We start from the raw sequence: 24,481 nt of genomic DNA on the forward strand, positions 1-24,481 counted from the left end.
TTCAATTTTTTTCACTTAATAGTATATCCTAAGTCTTTTCCAGTATTGACATATGATCTTCACGTTGGCCACATTTTTCTCCCTGTAAATATTCCAGCCAATTAGACTGAGGCATAATTAATGATTTCTTAACCTTTGGGGATTCTTGTTCATCCCCCAGAATCTTTGAGGTTGGCTCTTGGCAAAGCTGTAAATGAAAGTAAGTTTGGTTTTGGGGCCCATCTGCATCCCTTGCAAATTTTCTTTCTTCCCTGCTAGCAGTTCTAGCCTAACAGTTCTATTGCCATCTCCCATTCCCCAACCTGTTCTCTAATATTGCACTGCTAGTCATTGCACTATCAAAAAAAGTAATAATATAGGTTCTAATTTTTCCTCAGTGTAAAAGCAATGCATATGCATGTTGACCAATATGGGAAATACAGAAAAGCAAAAATAAAAATAAGAAGTAAAAATCTGCTATAATCTTGCTGCTTACGATCATATGCTGCTGAAGATCCCATTTGCCTGAGCTAGGTACTTTCCTCCTGGACCCTTCTCTGCCTTCCAGCCTCATTTCATCACTGCAACTTGTGTTGCATAAGTCAGTACATGGCGAATCAGTTGGGGCACCTGGGGTTGGCTAGTTGAAACCACAGAGGAACTTACTATCTCATACAACTGAAATGTACAGAGGCAAGATGGACTTCAGGACTGGTTTGATTTAGTGACTCAACAATGTCATAAAGGAAATGGTTTCTTTCTAACTGTGGTCTTCTGCTTCCCACAGCATTACTTTCTTCCTAAAATAAGCTCTTCTTGTAGTCCAAGATGTCTGTCTTACCAACAGCTTCTGAGGCTACTTACTGCCTGGTTCTTGTCTAGCAGAACATGAAAGCATCTCTCCCCCAGCATCCAATAAATTCCTGAGACTTCATCTGATTGGATCAGTGTGGTTCCTATGGCTACCCATGAACCATTCCTAGTGGCAAGGAGGATGGGGCAATGGGGCTACTCTGGGTGGCTGAGACCAGTAAGTCTCAAACTCTGGTCTCAGGATCAATTTACACACCTAGAAATTACTGAGGATCCCAAAGAATCTTTTTGACATGGTCTTTCTCTTGATATTTGCCAAATTAGAAATTAAAACTGAGAAATTTTTAAATATTTAATTCAATTTAAATATTTAATTTAACTTAAATATTTAAATTTTACAATATTTATTAAGTCATTAAAATAATAAATCTGGCTGGGCTTTGTGGGTTCACACCTATAATCCCAGCACTTTGGGAGTCTGAGGCGGGTGGATCACCTGAGGTCTGGAGTTCTTGACCAGCCTGGCCAACATGGTGAAACCCCATCTGTACTAAAAATACAAAAATTAGCTGGGCATGGTGGTACATGCCTGTAATTCCAGCTACTTCTGGAGGCTTAGGCAGGAGAATCACCTGAACCTGGGAGGTGGAGGTTGCAGTGAGCCATGATTGTACCATTGCACTCCAGCCTGGGTGGCAGAGCAAGACTCTGTCTCAAGTAAAAAATAAATAAATAAATAAAATAACAATAATAATAAATCCATTGCATGTTAATATATATTGATAAAAAATAACTTTTTTTTTTTTTCAGACAGTTTCGCTCTGTCACCCAGGCTAGAGTGCACTAGCATGATCTCGGCTCACTGCAACCTCTGCCTCCCGGGTTCAAGCAATTTTCCTGCCTCGGCCTCCTGAGTAGCTGGGATTACAGGCACATGCCACCATGCCCAGCTAATTTTTTGTACTTTTAGCAGAGACAGGGTTTCACCATGTTGGCCAGGCTGGTCTCAAACTCCTGACCTCAAATACTCTGCCCACCTCGGCTTCCCAAAATGCTGGGATCACAGGTGCGAGCCACCGTTCCCAGCCAAAAAATAACTGGTTTTGGCTGCATGCAGTGGCTCCCATCTGTGATCCCAGCACTTTGGGAGGCCCAGGCAGGAGCAACACTTGAGCCCAGGAGTTTGAGGCCAGCCTGGGCAACAGAGGGAGACTGCCGCCTCTACAAAAAATTAGAAATTAGCCTGGCATGGTGTTGGGTACCTGTAGTTCCAGCTACTTGGGAGGCTGAGGTAGGAGGATTGCTTGAGCCCAGGAGGTGGAGGTTGCAGTGAGCCAGGATCGTGCCGCTGCACTCCAGCTTGGGTGACAGAGTGAATCTGTCTCTAAAAAAAAATGCGTTGCTGTCCTGGATTTGTAAGTAGCCTGAGTGACTCTTTGCTAGTCACTATTCAGAAGCTTCTCTGAGATCAGCCACTGACTTGGAGAGATACCAGTAAGGCTTTGAGATCTAGAGGCTGATCTTAGTCTGCTGTTTGGAGATCTCTGTCTTAATCCAGAATAATAGCTAAGGATGTCTCTGTGGCTGATGAAAAGGAAGTTTGCGGGCCTGCTTGTCTTGCTGCCCAAGTGGGTCAACCTAATGTGAGTGGAGTGAATGAGGTAGTAAGGGCTTAACAGATGTCTTGTGATTCTGAGACAGGAGGCAGCTTCAAGTTCCTTTTCTTCCTCACCCCCAACTTACACCCATCCTTGGAAGCTGGGATACTGCTGACTCTCATGGCAGCCATAATGCTATCAGCGCCTGGCTTTGCAGACAAGGGGAATCTGGAAGAGAAGGGGAAGGGCAGGGGAGACAAAGAGCGGTAAAGAGTGTTGCATCAAGCACATGTGTCAGAGGCGTTCAAACTAGAGCGCCTCCATTTTGAGTGAGGGATAGAAAAATGAGGCTGGGACTTGCTAGGCTGCATTTCCTGAAAGTTAGGCATTCCTAGCCTCTAGAGGTTTATGGTTAAGGGAACAAATTAATAATGCTTACTAAACAGACCCAGACTTGAGAGTGTCCAGATATCCCGATATCTGGAGAACAAAGGCATTCCTAATTTTGCTTTAAAAATAATAATATTGATTATTGCAAACTATAGTAATTAGGAAAAATTAATCCTTTATTGTCACAAACCCTTGTAGCAGAAGACATCTCCCCATATATACAAGCATGACAAGCATTGTACCTTAGTTGGATATGTCCCTCCTCTTATTTTCAGGAATGCCCTGCTGGAGTGCAGTGGCGATCTCGGCTCACTGTAGCCTCTGCCTCCCGGGTTCAAGCGATTCTCCTGCCTCAGCCTCGTGAGTAGCTGAGACAACAGGCTTGCGCCACCACGCCCGGCCAATATTTGTATTTCTAATAGAGACGGGGTTTTGCCATGTTGGTCAGCTGGTCTTGAACTCCTGACATCAGGTGATCTGTCCGTCTCAGCCTCCCAAAGTGCTGGGATTACGCGTGAGCCACCGTGCCCAGCCACCACTTTACTTTCTTAATAAACTTGCTTTTACTTTGCACTGTGGACTTGCTCTGAATTGTTTCTTGCATGAGATCCAAGACCCCTCTCTTGGGGTCTAGATCGGGACCCCTTTCCTGTAACACATGGGCCTTGGGCTGATCTCCAAGATTAAGAGGGCAAGGTACTCAGCTGCAAGGGTCAGCTGTCGCTGACCCCAGCAGCTGCTCTGCCTTGGCCAACTTACCGGATTTAAATCGCCCAGTGACAGCTTTTCCTCCAATATTTTCAAAATGCTCCCAATATCCTCACGTTAGAACAATCCAGAAATAGTCTTATGGTAAAACCCTTTTGGGAAGTGTGAAAGTAGAGTCCTCCCACCGTTTCCTTTGCAACGCTTTTGCCCCAACCTCGATCGCCCAGGCAGCACATTTTTTCCGGCACCCCCACCAAGGGAAGAACAGAGACAACTCCAAACCAGCTGCCCTGAGCCAAGCTGTTACAAAAAAGAGCAACAAGGCTCCCCGTTTATGCAAACATATTTGGCTCGGTGTCTAGGATCTTCTTTTTCAAACCCAGAAGGAGATCACAGGCACACGGCCGCGGTGCTGCGTCTGCCCCTCTGAAAGGAAGTTATGCAAGTCGACCGACTTCACTGGCTTCACTGAAGTCGGGTCCGAAAGCACCGGAAAGTTGCAGGCACACAGTATACGCTCAGCTGTGTCCAAGAAATAACCTATCAATCACTGCCTTAAGCTTTGTTTCCTTCTTGAATTTTTTTATTTTCACGAATATTTATGCTTTTAAAAACTGTATATCATTTCCTCTCCAAAACCAAGGGGGGCTGGCCCCAGCCCGGCCTCCGCCCCGGGTGCGTCCCTGCAGGGGGCGCCCTGCTCCGGCAATGCCCACTGCATCGCAGGGCTGACTGGCCGCGCGCCCGGGGGCGGGGCCGCCGCGGAGGCATCGTGCTCTCCGATTGGCCATCCGCGTCCTCGTGACGCCAGACCCCGCCCACGCGCCCCTCCTCCGCATCTGCGTGGGGGAGCGGCGGCCCCCGGCTGAATGGGCGCGAGCGCGGAGCTGGGGGCGGGTGGGGACGCGCGGTACCGGGCTGGCGGCCGGCCGGCGCCCCCTCATTAGTATGCGGACGAAGGCGGCGGGCTGCGCGGAGCGGCGTCCCCTGCAGCCGCGGACCGAGGCAGCGGCGGCACCTGCCGGCCGAGGTACGTGGCGCAGCCCCCTCCGCGTCGCGGGGACCCGCGGGCTGGGGGCTGCGGCGGCGACCTGTCTCTGCCCGGGCTGGCTGGGCGCGGCGTTTCCGCCTCGAACCCCGCGGGCAGCGCCCAGGGCACGGCACCCTCAGGCGAGCCCGGCTGGGGCGCGGGCGGAGAGTCGTGGTCCCGGGCCGTGTGGACCGGGCGGGGGGGCCCACGCAGGTGTGGACGCGGTGGAGGGTGGGGCGGACCGCCGGGTGTCGGGTCCCGCCGCCGTGGCCCTTTACCCGCCGCTTTCCGCTGCAGCTCGGGATTTAATTCATTGCTGGAAGCTTCGGAGCTAGCAGAGCCGAGTTAACTCGTTTTCCTGGGATGGGCTTAGGGGACCCCCTGCAAGGTTACTAGCAGCTCCTGAAACCGCTCTCTGCATCCATCGGGGAGGCGTGATGTGGGGCCGCTGGTAGAAATTCGCCGGTGACCTTCCCTGCACTCTCTCTGCAGCCAGCCTTGCGGAGAAGACAGGTTTTGGCGACCTTTTGATTTCTTCTGAATTGTAAGCCGTGGCTTGACGCGGGTGTGCATGCATTGTACGCCTTGCGTGTGTAAGTAACGCAGGGTTTTCCGAGAGCATCCCCGAGGAGCCCTGCCCCTGCCCCACACCCGCTTGGTGACCTTGGCAGACACTGATCCCCCAGTGGGGCTCGGGCTCATGGTCTCTCCTGAGAAGCTTACCCTGCCGATGGCCGAGGTCCCTTCCAGGCCCCGGGTTTTTCTAATCATAAAAAAATACGTTTACGAGGGTAGAGGATCCTGCAGAATCTCTAGCTGACTCGGAAGACGAATTTTATATCCTCATGTCTTAAGTCATGCATGCGGCTTTTGCTTAATTAGGCATCGTTCATTTGAAGGGGAAAATGGTTTTATGTGCTGCGCTTCATCTGGCACCAGTGGTTGCCTGCTCCTCGTGGCAGGGCCGTGCTGGGTGTCACAGAGAGGAAGGAGACTCATCTCCTGCCCACTGGTGTTTAGCTGCCCTCCCCCGGGCTTATGGCTGCTAATCCCACGGAACGATACAGCTGCTGAAACTGTGGAAGAGGAATCCATTTCTGCTGCATGAAGGGGCACAGACTTGAATACAGTCAGCACAGGTTGTGGTTTCACTTGTATAATCCTGAGAGCTTGACAGCTTCGAGGAGTGTCTAACATTGCTAGTAACAGAGCCTGGAAGCACCTGAATTCCAGCTGTCACTTGGAGAGAGTCATACGAACTGCGAGAGCATATAACCAGCATGTCTTGAGTCTTTTACCCGTGTGCCTATTATATGGGTGCTGCTGTTTTTGTAAGATGAAATGACCATTGGATATTCTTGGTTATGATCAGCGTTTCTTCGTCTAGGCGAGAAAAGAAATAGGTGAGATAGGAAGGCATGAAGGGGCTCATGGAAGAGAGAGGGCTGACAGGCATAAATTCTGAGAGTTCACATTTACGACTATTTGGACAGTTCTTATAATTTTGGCATAAATTGTAAATTGTTGCATCTTATCAAAATAGATTGGTGATGAATGTTAAGGATATATCCGTGGCAGAATAAGAACACACTCTGTTCTTTGGTTTGCTCCTCTAGTTCTCCCCTGCTTGCCTTGTGGGACTATTTGCAGAGTGAGGGGAATTTATCTAGCAGGTTGGCTCTCGGGAGGCAATGAATGAAAAGAGGTTGGTGAGTCCTCTGTGGGAGTCCATTCCAGGTCCTGGAGGGCTGAGGTGGGTGTCTTGGAGCCAGCAGTTTCTGGGAGAAGGGATAAGGCTCACCTTCTACACTCTCCTGGCTCCTGAGGAGCGATTTAATCCGCACTGCCTGTGGACACGATGGAGGACTGAGATCATTCCCGAAGGGCATGCCCCATGGTTTTAGTCTGCTGGGAAGCTCTGGCAGAAGTAAAACAACTGGGAATATACACACGTTAATGATGCTCCAAGCTGCCTAACTGCTGAGGAAGGAAAAGCAAGGGCTAGATCAGTGTGGGTGGCATAAGTTAGCAAAGGCATCCAAAGTGGGGTGAATCACAGGCCTGGTGTGGGAGGAAACCATAAATATGACAGTGACACGCAGGCTCGCCCGGGAGACAGCCAGCTTAAGCACACGTGCAGAGGAGAAGCAAGTGAAATGTGTAAGGGAGCAGGAGAAAAATCAGCTTTGAGGCTTCAAGGACACTACCAGGCTTGTCTTACCTGGACACCAGACAGACAAAGCTTTTTTTTCCTCTTTTTTTTGTTTTTAAGTATAGCATAGATACTAGGAAAGTAGACATACCATAAGTGTCCTGCTCAATGAATTTTCCAGACTGAACATGCCCATGCACTCAGCACTTAGATCAACAAACAGAACTGGCCAGGACCCTGGGAGCTCCCCTTGTGTTGTACTCCAGTCACAGCCTCCCTCCGGATCAGCCTTGAACTCCTGGAGTCAAGCAATCCTCCTGCCTTAGCCTCCTCAGTAACTGAGACTACAGACGCACACCACCAGACCCAGCTAATTTGTTTTATTTTATTTTGTAGAGACGGCTCCCACTGTGTTGTCCAGGCTGGTCTCTGGCAACTCCTGGCCTCAAACTATTCTCCCACATTGGCCTCCCAAAGCGCTGAGATTACAGGCATAAGCAACTGTGCCTGGCTAGTGTATGCCTTCTTTCCTTAAGCATTGAGTTTCTGAGAGTCACTCATGATGCTGCCCATGGTTGAAGCATGTTCACTCTCATTGGTGATAGGGGCCATTGGGTGAATATACCACTAGTCACGCATTGTTAGTGGACATTTGGGCAGTTTCCAGCATTTGTCTGTTACAGAAAGTGCCGTTGTGACCACTGTAGTGTCTGGCTTTGGTACATATGTGTCTGCATTTCTGATAGGTCCATACCTAGGCATGGTATTGCTGTTTTAGGAGCCCCGGGCACAGCTATTTTATTCCAGTTTTTTTTTTTTTTTTTTTGAGACGGAGTCTCGCTGTCACCCAGGCTGGAGTGCAGTGGCGCTATCTCGGCTCACTGCAGCCTCCACCTCCAGGGTTCACACCATTCTCCCGCCTCAGCCTCCCGAGTAGCTGGGACTACAGGCGCCTGCCACCTCGCCCGGCTAATTTTTTGTATTTTTAGTAGAGACGGGGTTTCACTGTGTTAGCCAGGATGGTCTCGATCTCCTGACCTCGTGATCCTCCCGCCTTGGCCTCCCAAAGTGCTGGGATTACAGGCGTGAGCCACCGCGCCCGGCCTTATTCCAGTTTTGAAATGATCACATTGGTAGTTCCTCACTGTTTGCTGATGAGGGCCACAGTTCTAAGGAGACTGGGGCAGGAATCAGGAGTCCTTCTAGCAGTCAGGATCAGTTTCTACCTGGCTGTGTATAGTGTCAGCAAGTGTGGTCACCTATAGGCCCCAGTCTCCCAGTGGGTCAGGCAGCAGGGCAAGCTGAGCTGTGAGGAACCCTTAGCTCCCCAAGAGCCTCTGACCTAAGGGAAGTGTTTCTCTGGTGAAACTGCCTGGCTTGGTCTCAACTCCCACCCTTCTTGCTGCAAACAAACCCCTCCTCTCTGAGCTCTCATAATACTGTACTTCCTATACTTTATGTCTACTTCTGTGGCCTGCTTTCTCTGCATTTCTGCTAAAAATTGTCCGTGACCTAGAGGAAAAGCCCATTTCTTATTTGGGTTTTTGAGGCCATGTAAGACATTTTTGTTGTCCCGTTATTACAGCATGGAAAAATGTTCAGGATTAAGTTATTGGATGGTTCACTAAGTCCTGTACCCATGAATTCTTTCCTTTTTTCCTTCAATTTTTAACATCTGGAATTATAACAGTTAAGTATCATGTGATAGGATAGGATCAGTTTGATAAAAATAACAGATTAGAAAGGTCTGCTTTGGTGGAATAGTACTTCTGTCTTTTGACTGTTAAGGCTGTTTTTAAAACCATGTCTTTTTCATAATTCAGAGCTTATGTGTATTGAGTTCTGAGCAGGGGCAGTTTTTCTGTTACACATCGTTTCTTCCTCAGCCTTCCTCTCTCCTCCTCAGCCTCTGCGTTTTTATCCTCTTCTGCCCTGTTCTTCACCGCCTTTTTGCTTTTCATAAACATCTTATTCTCATCTCTAATCTATACTCTAGCAGAAGAGAGTAGGACAAGTATGGCCTCTGATACTCTCCTCTCTTTGCTTGTCACTTTCTGCAATCCAGTTGTTGTCACCCAGGACTTGGGGACTGATGTGGGCTTCTTGCTCATCCTTCCTCTAGATCACCACTGTCCAGTGGAAATATAACCTGAGCCACATGTCTAATTTTATGTTTTCTAGTAACTACATTTTAAAAATTGAAAAGAAACAGGTAGATCAAAGTTTCAATTTCCCAAAAAGTTTCCATTTCTAAACTCTTATGCACCTAATAACACAGCTGCACACTATGTAAATTATTAATGAGCTGCTTTATATTCTGCTTTTCACAGTAAATTCACTCCCTGCCCCCACAAATGAACCCACATGCTACAAAACATAGATATGACAAAAAGAAATAAATGCTTTCCTACTCACTTTATTCTCATCTATTGTAGACATGTTACATATACTAACTAATGTAATGTTCACCACAGCCCTCAGTGTTTGGCGCCATTGTCATCCCCATTTTATAAAGGAGGGTATTGAGGAACAGAGGTTAAGAAGCCGTCGGGGGCAGAGCTGGGTTCAGACTCAGGCAGTCTGGCCTAGAGGTGGTAAATGAGGCTGTCGTATCCATGTCTTTGTGGTCTGTAGGGCATTCCCAGCCTGCCCCTTGGAACAGCTACTGGTGAAATTGGCGAGGATGATCTTAGGGGCCTGAGAGATGGCTCCATCCTGTCAGGTGAGTGCACTCCTGGGCAGTGCCATCATCGCTTGCTTGGAGCTCCATAGCAGCCTCTTAACTGGTCCTGCTTCGTGAGAGGACTTCCCCATCTCCAGTCCAGCCTCGAGAGAGGTCTCCAAAATCCAATTCCACTTTAAACCACTTCACCACCGGTTGCTCCCTTTTATTCTTAGAGTAAAATTGCAGCCCCTTGTGGCATGGACTGCTTGCTTTTCTAGAGTCTCAGGGTGCTGTGCCCTCCTGGGTAGACGCTTTAGGCACACTGCACTTGGCGTTCTTTAGGCACGCTGCCCTTGACATTCTGCCTTCCGTCCCCACTGTCCCTGCTCCCGAGGCACCTGCCTCTCCCATCCTATTCCAGTTCCTATTCAGGCCTGGGCAGAAACATTCTTTCCTCTGGGAACCCTTTCCTGAGACACACATTGTATTAGTCCGTTTTCACACTGCTGATAAAGAGATACCCCAGACTGGGCAATTTACAAAAGAAAGAGGTTTAATTGGACTTACAGTTCCACATGGCTGGGGAAGGTCTCACAATCATGGTGGGGGGCAAAAGGCACTTCTTGCATGGTGGAGGCAAGAGAGAAGGAGGAAGAAGCAAAAGCGGAAACCCCTGATAAACCCATCAGATCTCATGAGACTTACTCACTATCATGAGAATAACACGGGAAAGACTGGCCCCCATGATTCAATTACCTCCCCCTGGGTCCCTCCCACAACATGTGGGAATTCTGGGAGATACAATTCAAGTTGAGATTTGGGTGGAGACAGAGCCAAATCATAGCATTCCTCTCCTGGCCCCTCCAAATCTCATGTCCTCTCATTTCAAAACCAATCATGCCTTCCCAACACTCCCCCAAAGTCTTAGCTCATTTCAGCATTAACCCAAAAGTCCATGGACCAAAGTCTCATCTGAGACAAGCCAAGTCCCTTCTGCCTATGAGCCTATAAAATCAAAAGCAAGTTAGATACAATAGGGGTACAGGCATTGGGATAGCCATTCCAAATGGGAGAAATTGGCCAAAACAAAGGGGCTACAGGCCCCATGCAAGTCCGAAATCCAGTGGAGCAGTCAAATTTTTTTTTTTTTTGAGACAGAGTCTCTCTCCGTTGCGCAGGCTGGAGTGCAATGGCGTATGATCTCAGCTCACTGCAACCTCCACCTCCTGGGTTCAAGTGATTCTCCTGCCTCAGCCTCCCAAGTAGCTGGGATTACAGGTGTGTACCACCACATCCGGCTAATTTTTTTTGTATTTTTAGTAGAGATGGGGTTTCACCATGTTGGCCAGGCTGATCTTGAACTCCTGACCTCAGGTGATCCACCTCGGCCTCCGAGGTGCTAGGATTACAGGTGTGAGCTACCACACCTGGCCCAAATCTTAAAGTTCCAAAATGATCTCCTTTGACTCCATGTCTCTCATCCAGGTCATGCTGATGCAAGAGGTGAGTTCTTATGGTCTTGGGCAGCTCTGCCCCTGTGGCCTTGCAGGTTATGCCCTCCCTCCTGGCCACTTTCATGGGCTGGTGTTGAGTGTCTACAACTTTTCCAGGCACACGGTACAAGCTGTCGGTGGATCTACCATTCTGGGGTCTGGAGGATGGTGGCCCTCTTCTCACAGCTCCACTAGGTAGTGCCCCAGTAGGGACTCTGTGTGGGGGCTCTGACCCCACATTTCCCTTCTGCACTGCCCTAACAGAGGTTCTCCATGAGGTCCCCACCCCTGCAGCAAACTTTTGCCTGGGCATCCAGGTGTTTCCATACATCTTCTGAAATCCAGGCAGAGGTTCCCAAACCTCAGTTCTTGACTAGGCTGCCAAGGCTTGGGGCTTCCACCCTCTGAAGCCACAGCCCAAGCTGTACATTGGCCCCTTTCAACCACAGCTGGAGTGGCTGGGACACAGGGTACCAAGTCCCTAGGCTGCACACAGCATGGGGACTCTGGGCCTAGCCCATGAAACCACTTTTTCCTCCTAGGCCTCCAGGCCTGTGATGGGAGGGGCTGCTGTGAAGGTCTCTCACATTGCCTGGAGACATTTTCCCCATGGTCTTGGGGATTAACATTAGGCTCCTTGCTACTTATGCAAATTTCTGCGGCTGGCTTGAATTTCTCCCCAGAAAATGGGGTTTCCTTTTCTGTCACATAGTCAGGCTGCAAATTTTCTGAACTTTTATGCTCTGTTCCCCTTTTAAAACTGAATGCCTTTAACAGTACCCAAGTCACCTCTTGACTGCTTTCCTGCTTAGAAATTTCTTCCACCAGATACCCTAAATCATCTCTCTCAACTTCAAAGTTCCACACATTTCTACAGCAGGGGCAAAATGCTGCCAGTCTCTTTGCTAAAACATAACAAGAGTCACCTTTGCTCCAGTTCCCAACAAGTTCCTCATCTCCGTCTGAGACCACCTCAACCTGGATTTTTATTGTCCATGCTACTATCAGCATTTTGGGCAAAGTCATTCAACAAGCCTCTAGAAAATTCCAAACTTTCCCACATTTTCCTTTCTTTTTCTGAGCCCTTCAAACTGTTCCAATCTCTGCCTGTTACGCAGTTTTAAAGTTGCTTCCAGATTTTCAGGTATCTTTTCAGCAACGCCCCATCTACTGGTACCAATTTACTGTATTAGTCCATTTTCATGCTGCTGATAAAGACATACCCAAGACTGGGCAATTTATAAAAGAAAGAGGTTTAATTGGATTTACAGTTCCACATGTCTGGGGAAGGTCTCACAATCATGGTAGAGGGTGAAAGGCACTTCTTACATGGCAGCAGCAAGAGAGAATGAGGAAGCAGCAAAAGCAGAAACCCCTGATAAGTGCATCAGATCTCGTGAGACTTATTCAATATCATGAGAATAGCACGGGAAAGACCAGCCCCCGTGATTCAATTACCTCCCCTGGGTCCCTCCCACAACATGTGGGAATGCTGGGAGATACAATTCAAGTTGAGATTTGGGTGGGGACACAGCCAAACCATATCACACATACACCCCAAATCTGAAACATCATCTGACACTCTGCCCGCATGTCCAACATAGATAAGTTAAAATAGACCTACTGATCTGTTTTTTAAAATGAGATCATGAGAGTTTTTTTTTTTTTTTTTTTTTCCTTTTTAGACAGATTCTTGCTCTGTCACCCAGGCTGGAGTGCAGTGGCACCCTTGGCTCACTGCAACCTCAGCCTCCCAGGATCAACTGGTTCTCCTGTCTCAGCCTCCCGAGTAGCTGGGACTACAGGTGCATGCCACCAAGCCCAGCTAATTTTTGTATTTTCAGTAGAGACAGGGTTTTGCCATGTTGGTCAGGCTGGTTTTGAACTCCTGACCTAAGGTGATCCACCCACCTCAGCCTCCCAAAGTGCTGGGATTACAGGCATGAGCCACCATGCCCGGCCTATGAGAGCTTTTTGAAGGAGGGACAGTGTATGTGTTTCTTGTTGCTATCTCCCCAGGCACATACTCCTATTTGATCAAAAATGGGTTGTATAATTAAAAACTGTTATGTCTGTTGGGGAGCCTACCCAAATGCTAGTTTCCCAGAATTTCAGAGCCAACAGTAAAAGAGATGTGAGTGGGGTATAAAAGGAAATTATATGTTTTAGTTAGACCTGAATATATGTTGTTGGTTTTAGAAATGGAAATGTAACTTGTTCTGAGTTTTAAGCAGCCCAAACAAAATCTCCTTTTGTCCCCTGTACAATTCCTCCCTCTCCTTCCAACCCTAAATTGCCAGGTCCTACCAAACTCTGGGTTGTCACTGTCCCTCCAGTTCCTTTTCTAGGGTCATTATTTTCTGAGTTGGGGCTTTCTATGACTCCTCTGGTTCTTCTGTTCATATAAGGTATATAGGATTACTGAATACCATGGGTTATTGGAAAAAACTGCCTAGCAAATTCCCTATCTTCCCTTCCCATCCACCTGGACAGCTGTTCCCTGAAGAACATTTCTAAGGTCCTATTTGGTGATATCACTTTTATGGTCCAAAACCTTAAGAACTTTCACCCTTACGCTTTCTGGGGCAGTGGGATCTTCATTGTTTTAGAATTTGCCCACAAACTTTCCCATCATCTGATACCCTGTGTTCCCCATTCTGCTCAAGTTTAGTAAAAGGCCCACATGTTGGAGCCTTTGGGTACTGGGTCCCAGAATTGCTTTTTGTTAACTGTCAGTTCTGCTGACTTTCACTTTCTCCTATTAAGTATTATTTATTCAGCCCAACTACTTGTATTTCCTTTGGGTTAAGAGGGAAATGTTCCATTAAACATTTAGCTTCTAGATTTTGCTTTATTTGGGGCATTCATGGGGTTGCCACAGAGTTGTTCTCTCATAGCATATTCTGCGTGTATAATGTGCTGTCACACAGGCCCACCACAGGAGAGCTATTATGTAAAAGCTTGGTGGGACCCCAAGGGGAGGGGCAGTTCTAGGGGCAATTTCTTCAGTTTACCCCTAGTGTCATGTCTTGCTCCCTCTGGTCTCTTTCTCTTTGAGGGACACCCCTACCTTCACCATTAAATCATTTTGAGAAACAGTAACATTTGAAGCCTTCTTGCATACCTTCTCCCCTGCGACTCCCCTCTTTAGCCACCTGAATTTGTTACACAGGATGGATCTTGGCTGGCCCAGTGCTATAATAATAGCCCCTCCTAGCTTGGTCACCAAGTCCTGTGGCACCTTCCTCCTCCACATCTCTTGGTTGGCCACCTTCCGGCCTTTCTGGCTGTGTCAGCTCCTCCGTCACCCCTCACTGCACTGCTCTCAGTGGTCTTTTGACTACCCCGTCCCTTGGCCTCTTTCATCCCAGTATGAGCTCACCACTCTCCTACTTAAGAACCACTTAAGGCCATCCTCCTTTGTGTAACATAAGAGGGCCTGGTTCCTTCCTAGCTGCGTCGTCTGCCCACTCTTCCCCAGGCCCCTGTAATCTGGCCCCAGCACACACCTCTCTCTGTGTGTCTTGGCATTACCTTCGTTCTGTCTGGAATGCCGCCTCCTCTCTCTGTCCTGTCTCCAGAGTCTTAGTCATTCTTTGAGGACCCATTCATACATAACCTCCTCAGGGAGGCCTCCCTGATTTCCTCTGATGGAGCCTGTGGTTTCCTGCCCAGGATGCGCAAGGTCTACTGTAGCTCCTCTATCACAGCGTTATTTGGTATTTTGAGTATTTGGGCATTTTCAGTTTTCCTAGCTGGATTATTCATTTAAAGAGGAAAGTGCTGTGTCTTATTTATTTTTATATTCCCAGTGCTTGGTGTATGGAAGAAGCTTATGAAATTTTTATTTAAAGGATAGTTAGGTAAACAAAGGAAATTAAGACAACTATACAGACCAGCCCTTCTCAACTGAGGTTCTACAAGAGACTTTTGCCCCAATACTGTCAGGCAACCATTGTATGTTATGAATTAACTTCTCTCCTTGCTTCTGGAATGATTCTAGTTATAGATCATTCCTGGGAGAATTGAGAAAAATCTATTCTTTTTTGTAGGACTTCATTCCCTAGTGGAATGCACCTTGAATGAGGCTGGTGTAGATAGCATGACCCCCGTCATGATAATATATCTATGCAAAGAGCAGAGGCTGACAGAATACAGACCAGAATGTTAACAGTGGGTATCACTGGGTTGTAAGATAACAGTGATTTTTAAATTTTCTGTTCTTATATTATTTTCTGAAATTTCTACTTGTGTCCTAACAGGGTTTTTAAAATATTTCTTGGATAAGGCAAATCAGAGTTTCTAAACCTGGACATCAGTTGAGAGTAGAGTTCTCGTTTTTAAATGTAGCTGCCTACATTGTACCACAGTAAACTGGGAATCACCAAGCTGAGCCACGCAGCGTTGCCCTTGGAAAATCAGGCATTGGTGTGAGGATGGCTCCAGCTGTTAGCTCTCTGGACCTGGGTGTCTCTTCTTGCTGCCACTGGACACTTTGTGAATTGAAGGGCTAAGTTTCTAGCAGACGTGGAAGCACCAATAGAGAAATTACCATACTCCCAACTTATATATACTGTATTCTCAAAAGCAAATCTAGAGGTTATTTTTTTTTCTTAATAGCTAAGAGTGAACATAAATGGGGAAATTAAGTCTGATAGGAGTCTTACATGTTAATTTTTGTTCATCACCTACTGTTTTATCCAGCCCTAGTTTCATTCCTGAGGTTTGAATTTGTTTGACCTCACAGAGTCATATCCTTCTCCTGCAAGAATCTACAGTGGGTACTGAAACAAGTAGATTTGATGATAAACAGGATATTTACTTAGTCTCTAAGTATCTCCCATCAAGTCACTTATTAATTACGAAGGGAAAATAGTTAACTCGACAGTGGAAAAACATGGCGTCTACCACCTTAACCCTTAATCAAATCAACATCACATGCCTCCTGAGAAGTGCTTTGAGAAGGGCACAGGATCACTTCTGTGATATTCCAGCCAAAAATGCATAAGTTGAATCTAATCATGAAGAAACATTAGACAAACTCCAGTTGAGGGACTTTCTACAAAATAATTGGCCTGTACTTTTCAAAAATGCCAAGGTTGTGAAAGATAAAGGAATGGTTTCAGATTAAAGAAGGCTAAAGGAACATGACAGTGAATGCCAAATGATCCTGGACTGGACCCTGTAACAGAAAATAAGAAAATAACATATATTCTTGCTGTTTTTGTTCTAAGGCCATCCCTGGGACTAGTGGAGAAATTTATATAAGGTATTTAGATAACAGTACTGAATCAGTGTTAATTTCCTAATTATCATTATGCTGTGGTTGTTTAAAGGGGATATCTTTGTTTTTAGGAAATAATAAAATATTTAGGGGTAGGTGTCATCATGTCTTCAATTTTCAAATGGTCCAATAAATATGCACACAGTATACCAATGGAATGGCAGCACAAATGTGGTAAAATGCTAACAACTGGGGAGTCTGGTTAAAGGGCAGATGGAAATTCTTTATACTATTTTTGCAACTTTAAGTTTGAAATTATTTCAAGATAAAGTTTAAAAACTACAGCCTCTAGGTCATGGGTGCTGTGGCCAGTCTAGCATCAGAAACCACCATGGGGCTTTTCAGTGTCTGCCCTTTCCGTGGTCATTACAGAAGTCATGCCCATAGCACTGAGCTTTCTTGCAGAATTTGTTTTGTCTCCTCTGGTACCATCAGAAAACAGTGTAGAGGGCCGGGCATGGTGGCTTACACCTCCCAGCACTTTGGGAGGCTGAGGCGGGCAGATCACTTGAGATCAGGAGTTCGAGACCAGCCTGGCCAACAAGGTGAAACCCCGTCTCTACTAAAAATACAAAAATTAGCCGGGTGTGGCGGCATGCACCTATAATCCCAGCTACTCGGGAGGCTGAGGCAGGAGAATCTCTTGAAACCTGGGAGGCAGATGATGCGCCGAGATCGTGCCACCTCACTCCAGCCTGGGCAACAGTGAGACTCCATCTCAAAAAAAAAAAAAAAGAAAAAGAAAAGAAAACAGGGTGGAGGAACACTTAACAATGTAGCTTTGCTGAACCTGAAGGTTCCTTCCAGCCCCCAACCAACCATTGTCACTGCTATTTTAGGGGACTGCAGTCCTTGTAGCTGTCCTCAGGCATCTGGTCAACCAACTCTGACCCATACATTTACCTGGTTTAGACTAGCCCTACAGCTGCCCCTGAAAGAGGCTTCCCAGGCAGATCATAAGTTTTAAAATATATTTAAACACATTTGAGGGTGTTTGTGCACAGAGATCAGTGCACTTCACCAGGGTGCTTTGGTGGAGCCCTTGGAGGGTGCGTTTTACCCAAATCCTCAGCATTTGCCAGTTAAAGATGGGTCTTTCCGCTACCTTGACAGAACTCAGGTTGTATGTTTTGGCAGAAATCGCGAATTTATTATGTCCTGCATGAGGAAGAGGGTCCTTCCTCAGCCCCACTTTTAAAACCCAGTTTAGGGCAACCTTCTACGCTTCTGGCTGGAACCTCTCCTGTGGGGAGGGGAGCAGGTGGCAGGTCTTGGAATCAGAGGAGGATCTCTGAGGTGCTGCCTGTAATCGCTTTGTGTAATCTTGTGAGGCGCTGCCTGTAATCGGTCTGCTTATAAGAATTCGCAAAGAGGAGTTCCTCTGAAACTCCCTAGCCCTGGGAAACAGAAAGAAGAACAGTGCTGGGACTTCTCTTCCTGTTCCTGTCTTTTCCTTCCAGTTCTCCCTTCCCAGAATTTCCTGTCTCTCAACCTCCACTCTGTTTTCTCCGCCCCAGTGTTCCCCCACTCTCTTTCATTTTTATTGTCTTAAATCCATCTTCTCCCACTTATTCCAGCTTTCTGGTTTTCTCCTCTAGATGGCTATAACATATTAGCATCCATTGAGTAAGCTAAGCTTCATGTTTCTTGTTCTTCTTTTGAAATGTAGATGAGTGAGAATCATAACATTTTATTGGAGGAAGGAGCCATAGAAATGTCACCCAACCCTGCTTTCTACAGATTACCAAACCTCCTCAAAGAGATTGAGTGATTTGGCTGTTATCAAATAGCCAAACAGTTGAGTATTTCATCTCTTTGCTCTTCTCTTTAAAAAAAAAAAAAAAAAAAAATCAGGCAAGTGTGGTAACTCACGCCTGCAAATTCCAGTACTTTGGGAGGCTGAGGTGGGAGGATTGCTTGGAGCCAGGGGTTTGAGACCAGCCTGGGCAATAAAGCTGAGACTCTATCTCTACAAAAAAATTAAAAATGTAGCCAGGTGTGGTGGTATACACCTATCATCCTAGCTATGGGAGGCTGAGGCAGGAGGATCACTTCAGCCTAGGAGTTCGAGGTTACACTGAGCTGTGATCACACCACTGCACTCCAGCCTGGGTGACAGAGCGAGACCTTCTCTCAAAAACAACAACAACAAAAAGATCCATCTGCCATTTTCTTCCATGGTGGGGGGAGACAGTCATTTTATCTTGTTCACCTAGCCTCCCCTCAACAAACACATATGGTGGGTCTTGTTTGAAAAAGGATCTCAATCCCTGTTTTCCATGTGCCTGGTGCCATCTGGACATTGAATAAATGCCCAATGATTATGATACTTGGGACACCTGGAAGGTCTGGTCTTCACAGTGGTCTCTTGTTAGGACCGTGGTGAATTTGGGTTAACTTGGTGTGGGGATCTAGTTGCAGGCCACTGATCATTCATTCATCTGTTCATTCACTCTGCAGGTGCTTGTTAAATGCCTTTTATATGCTAGGTACTTTTTAGATTCCTGGATTACAGCTGTGAACAAAATGGACACAGTCCCTAAGGTGGGAGTCTTATATTTTAGTGGGGAGAGCAGAGAATAGGCAAATATGTATCAGTGGCAATGAATGCTATGAAGCAGGAAAGAGGGAGTGGAAGTGGTGTTTTACAGAGGGTGGTCAACGAAGGCAACTTTTGAATGAAAACGTGAATGGAGATGGTGGGGAGGGAGCCATCCAGAGGGGCAGCAGAGGAAGGGCAAGTCGAGCATGAGGCCCCCTTGGTTGATATGGAGTGAGGAGGAGAGCGTGAGATAGGTGGAAGCGGAACTGGTCTCTGAGAGTAACTGCCCTCCTGACATCTTTACCACTTCAGTAAAGTCTTGGAGAAATCCCATCGTGCGTGCCGGGCACATTATAGTTTTAGAGAATGTTCATATAGTCCAAGGGCTCAGAATTAATTGCCTTAACACTTTTACATTTATAAAAAGCAGGCAATTGGATGATAGTAATAATGTGTTCTCAACACTAGAGGAATAGTAGATTTGAAGTAGATTAAAAAGCACAAGAATCATTGAAGTGCTTGCATCTTGGTTGATGGTCAAAATTAGTATAGTATTGATTGTGCATTCACACAGCAACATTTTAATTCTTTTCATTGCAGAAGGTAGGTCCTCATAACTCTGCTCAGTTTGTAGGAGAATCTGAAAATATGTAGGCTAAAAATCTGTTGTTAATTACACGTGCTTTCCTCCAGCTGTGAGAAACTTGCTGGTGGGCAGGATTTCTCAAAGTGCTGTACCCACATATCACTGGGGAACTTGGTTAACATGCACAGTCAGCATCCTCACCCGGACCTGCCACCAGGTGGGACATTCTGGGGATGAAGTGTGGGAATCTGCATGCTTTGCAGCCTCTTCCAGTGGTTTTTTTTGTTTGTTTTTTGTTTTTTTGTTTTTTGTTTTTTTCTTGAGATGGAGTCACTCTGTTGCCCAGGCTGGAGGCGTGTAGTGGCACGATCTCGACTCACTGCAACCTCTGCTTCTCGGGTTCAAGCGATTCTCCTGCCTCAGCCTCCCAAGTAGCTGAGATTGCAGGCAGGCGGGCTGGCTAATTTTTGTATTTTCAGTAGAGATGGGGTTTCACCATGTTGGCCAGGCTGGTCTCAAACACCTGACCTCAGGTGATCCACCCGCCTTAGCCTCCCAAAGCGCTGGGATTACAGACATGAGCCACTGCACCTGGCCCTCTTCCAGTGGTTCTTGTACATGGGCAGGTTGGAGAATTTCTGGTAGAGACAGTGGTGAGGGTGTTTATAATTTAAACTGAACAAATACTAGGAGCTTGTGGGAGATGGTTGGGTGCGGTCTCAGCACCGGCACTTCCTCGGTGCTTTTGATTTCATGGGTGAAATTTCGCACTTCTAAGAGACAAATGAGACCCTGCCCACCCAGTTGAAATCGGAAAGTACCATACAGTGGGGGTATTTTTCCTTTTGGTGGCGGGAGTGGAGTGAGATGGTTATAAAGAGGCCCTGCTGCAGTTGCGTCAATCCAGGAGTGGGTGCTTTCCTCCTGTGTCTGTGTACAGCTGTACACTCTGCATGGATGGGCCAGCTGCTCTGTCTGGGTCAGTGTGTGGATTCAGGCCCACGTATGTCTGTTGGCTTAGGCACCATTATACAGGTGAGGACACAAACACATTTCCTGATGAGTCAAGAATTTTTGAGATTGTGCAATCCAAACAAACCTAGAAAAAGATTAGATATTAAAATTTGTGTTATCAGTGTTTATACCACAGGCAATATTGCATTGTCTCATTACCCTCATTGACTTTAAAAATAAGGCCATGTGGAAATTTTAAGGTATACAATGACTTTATCCCAATGGTTAAAATCAGGGGTGATTTCGCCCTCCCCAGGGAACACTTAGCAATGTCTGGAGGCATGTTTGGTTGACAAAACTGGAGGGGAAGAGAAAGAGGAATAGAGATACTACTAGCATCTAGTGGGCAGAGGCCAGAGCTGCTGCTGAACATCCTGCAATGCACAGGACAGCCCCTAGCACAAACAATTACCTGGTCCCAATGTCATTAGTGCTGAGGTTGAGAAACCCCACAAAAAGATCAATTGAGTACCGTATATCTGCGTTATGATAGATTAGGATTCTAAGTGAGTTTTGATGTAAAAAAAGAGTTCTGCTGCTAAAACTAGTTTGAAATTAGCAACCTAGATTGTACAAAGATGACAAGCTGCTTGGGAGGACAAGGGAGGACAGGTTGACATCTGGAATCATAAGAGAGAAGTAGCGTGTCAACAAGAGCTCCATAAGCCACAGAGAAGGCCCAGGGCTGGGGTGCTCTTGAGCATTTCCAACTAGAGCATTGCCCCCTGCCGCACCCCAAGCTGCTGCTCCCTCTTGGGTAGGGGTAGAGGAGAGTTTAGTTTAGAATATGCTTGTACTCCCTGCATCCTCGCCTCTGGGCCCCAGCCCTGCGGCTGTTGTCATCATACCCATGGGTGGTGTCGGTGAGCCCACCTCAGGAACACGCTGTCTGACCTCACTGTGTGGGTGCTGCATGTCAGACACACTTTGGAAGGTCCCTTTTCCATAAAGCTCTCTCCACGCTGCTGTAGTTACAGTCCCATTATTTCTCAGGACCTTGGGTTTCTGGAGAGCTGGGTCTTGGTCCATCACCTTTACGTCCTCACATAGAGGGCTCCATAGTATGTTGGAGGAATCAGTGAAACTTCTAGAAATTACACTTTTTTGTGGATACAATGGGGGTATCTATGTTACTTATAATTAGGTTAAAGTGATTTTAAATGCATTTTGTTTAGGAACTAGTGTGTTGCTTTCTTAAATAATGGTCATTTCAGAGTCTGAAACTAGGCTTGAAATTGGCACATGAGAATTCCACATTTTGTTTAACGCCTCTTTCTTTCTCCCCTACTCCTTCAAGGTCAGTTTTCCTGAAGTCAAGATAGGCCTGCACTTTGTTCTTCCACTTGGGGATCTTGCCTCTTTCTAGTAGCCCTTAACTGTCTTCTTTATTCAAATAGCCCCAGGTCCTTTCCTCCAGCTGTGGTGGACTCTACTAATGCCTATTAAAGCTTCTCTCTCTCCTCCTTTCTTACTGACAGAACCCTAACTTTATTTGGGCAAGCAGCCTGCCCAGCTTATAAAAAGTTCCCAGCCTAGTCTGCAGCTGGGGCAGCCGTATGATGGGGTTCTGGCCAAGGAGATGTGAATGGAAGGCCGTCAGGGGTCTCGGGAACAGTTTCCCTGATCTAGGAGCTGCTGCTCCCTTCCTGCATCTCCCTCTTTGCCTGATATAGGAGCCGCCCCTCTCTTCCTGTGTCTCCCTCTCCTCCGGCCTGAATGGGGCAGAGGATGGCCACGTGCTGATGCTGGAAGAGCAGAAGATGCCAGGAGCTGGGGATATCCTGGCGTCACAGAGCCGCTGCACCAGCCCTGGTCTGCTTGTCCCCAGGCTTACTGTTCTGTGAGAAAAATAAACCTCTTCTTGGTTAAAGGCCACAGCAGCCAGGTTTCTATTACCCAAAGCCAAGTGCAACCCCTGACTGATGCTCCAGCTCAGGTCCCTCCTGGGGCGTGAGGCCTGGTTCTCAGCTGTTTGTGGGATTTACCAACCTGGTAGCCCACAGGTGTTTGGGACTCTGCAAGGCCAAGCTGAACTTAGTGTCTCCATGGCGTTTTCTCCTCTTCGTGGCCTCTCTCTACAGAGGGCTCCTCTTTCCTCCCTGTGACCTGAGTCATCCTCTCCCTTGACTCTCGCCTCATCTGATCCATCCCAGGTCCTGTCCATGCTGAGCCTGTGGTGCCCAGAGCGCTGCGGTAGCCCCTCAGTAGCCTCCCTCCTCCCTTGTCCCCGCTGCTGCCCCATGATTTTCTCCACGTTTCATGTCCCCTTCCTGAATAAAATCCTCCAGGGCCCCTCATCATCCATGATCTTCTTGACCTTGACCTTAATCTACCTTGACCTTGCTAACCAAACTTGACTCCTGATTTGCTGAGGGAGCTCCCAGGATGAAGAGAGTAGGCCCGGGCAGAGCTGAGCAAAGCCATGGTCTCAGCCTAGAGCTCGGGGGCTTGAATTGCTCTCACGGTGGTCCCATCTCCAGGCGAGGGGGCCAGCCTTTAACATGTCAGTCATTCAGTGTCTGGGGATGGAAGGCAGATGTGCAGAGAAGGGGACACCCATGTTCTAGTAGCAGCCAACATTCAGTGGCCACAGCAGGGCCACAACACTGCTCTCGTCCTGCCTGCACCCCCCAGCCCCACCTTGGGGCAGGACTTGCTTGGCCCCTTCATTCTGTCTGCCCACAGCACACCATGTCTTGCCTCCTCTCGGCCGCCCCCTGTGCCGCTGCTGTAGTTGTAGCTGTTGCATGTTGTCGCTAGGCGGCTTTAACCTGCATGCATCCCAACGCTGTCTTCGTGGCTGAGGTAAGGCTTCCTGCCTTGTCTTCCATTCTCCTTTGCCAAGTGGAATTCTTCATCTCAAACACAAAACTCCAACAGTGACTTGAATGGCTGTTTTCTCCCTTCCCCATGGATGGTAGGTCCCTGGTACCAGTCTAGGTGCACGGGAGAGGGCAGTTCATTTGTTCTGCACAGTGGGTGGCTTGAGGCCTACTTCAGTCAGACCTGCTGCAGAAGTTCCAGCCGGCCCCATGCACGTTCCCAAGCACCTCCTGGACATTTTTTTTTTTTTTTTTTTTTTTGAGATGGAGCTTTTCACTCTGTTGCCCAGGCTGCAGTGCAATGGCACAATCTCGGCTCACTGCAACCTCCACCTCCTGGGTTCAAGTGATTCTTCTGCCTCAGCCTCCCAAGTAGCTGGGATTACAAGCGTGCGCCACCATGCCCAGCTAATTTTTGTGTTTTTAGCAGAGATGGGGTTTCACCATGTTGGCCAGGCTGATCTCGAACTCCTGACCTCAGGTGATCCGCCTGCCTCGCCTTCTGGACATTTTCATGTGGTAATTTATCATCTCAAATGCATCGTCTCCACTCAAGGACAAAAAATGACTTCTATTCGTATTTCTTTCTCCGATTGGAACCGAGGTTTGTCCCTGTGTGCTTCTGTTCATCACCAGTCTTGCTTTTGTTCTGGCTCAGAGACTTCTGTCCCCATTCCCTCCCCGTCCCCCTCACCAGGGTAGGCCTCGGGCTCCCCTCCTACCTGGACACCACAGTAGGGAGGGCCCAGGATCCTGCCTTGTCGCCCACCCAGCATGCAGCAGACTAGGCTTCCTTGTCTCCTGCTGTGCTCGGAAGTCCTGCTCTTGGAATCCTCCCCCCCCACAGAGTGTGCTCTGCTGGCCATATTAGCCTATAAGCTGCACCTGCTCACCTTCCCACACAGTCCACTGCAGCCATGTTGGTTTATTCTCTGCTTTCCCAACTTCAGATTTTTGTTTATAACCGTCTGTGCCCTGATGTGACTTCACTATTTTAAAAAGCAGCCCCCTCCCAACATTACAAATACCCTCCTGTTGTTCCAAGTCCTCCCCATCCTGACCACCTTGCTGCTGGAAAAGCATGGGTATGGAGGTGGGTAGATGTGGGCTGGAGTTCTCAGCTCTGTATCTGCCCATGTGTGTCCTCTGGCAGGTTAAATGCAGATAGCAATCCAGTGATATGTTTTTTTAGGATGTAGTGAGATCATATGTTGGCTTATCCCTCTCAATAAATATCAGTGCCTTACTCATGCACCGGTAATTATCTCTACAGTTAATTTGGCAATTCATCATGTACTGCTTTATGGCATTTATTCTACTCATATTAAATGGTTAATTCTTAATTTGGAAGAAGTTAAATGTCTTACAAATTGACTGAAAGCCCAAATTTGCCCTTATATTTCTT

General features: G+C 47.4%; 1 protein-coding gene and 1 long non-coding RNA gene across 4 annotated transcripts in view; one reads left to right on the top strand and one right to left on the bottom strand.

The window, feature by feature from the left end:
- Positions 1-1,075: 1,075 nt before the first annotated feature.
- On the bottom strand, positions 1,076-4,061 carry LOC129030422 (uncharacterized). Its single transcript, XR_008500648.1, has 3 exons — positions 3,540-4,061; positions 2,147-2,176; positions 1,076-1,661 (listed from the first exon to the last, which is right to left on the bottom strand). It is a non-coding gene; the product is annotated as an uncharacterized LOC129030422 (long non-coding RNA).
- Positions 4,062-4,307: 246 nt separating this feature from the next.
- Positions 4,308-24,481, top strand: part of ST3GAL5 (ST3 beta-galactoside alpha-2,3-sialyltransferase 5) — a 54,473-nt gene continuing 34,299 nt past the window's right edge. The window contains exon 1 of one of the 3 annotated variants that reach the window (XM_063648572.1): positions 4,308-4,518. In XM_063648572.1, coding sequence (XP_063504642.1) covers positions 4,437-4,518 — 82 coding nt within the window. In that variant the 5' untranslated portion in view covers positions 4,308-4,436. The remainder of the gene's footprint in view (positions 4,519-24,481) is intronic. The other 2 variants (XM_054475727.2, XM_054475729.2) reach the window with 2 other exon arrangements.

This window comes from Pongo pygmaeus, chromosome 12, assembly GCF_028885625.2.
Source record: "Pongo pygmaeus isolate AG05252 chromosome 12, NHGRI_mPonPyg2-v2.0_pri, whole genome shotgun sequence".
Classification (NCBI taxonomy): Eukaryota; Metazoa; Chordata; class Mammalia; order Primates; family Hominidae; genus Pongo; species Pongo pygmaeus.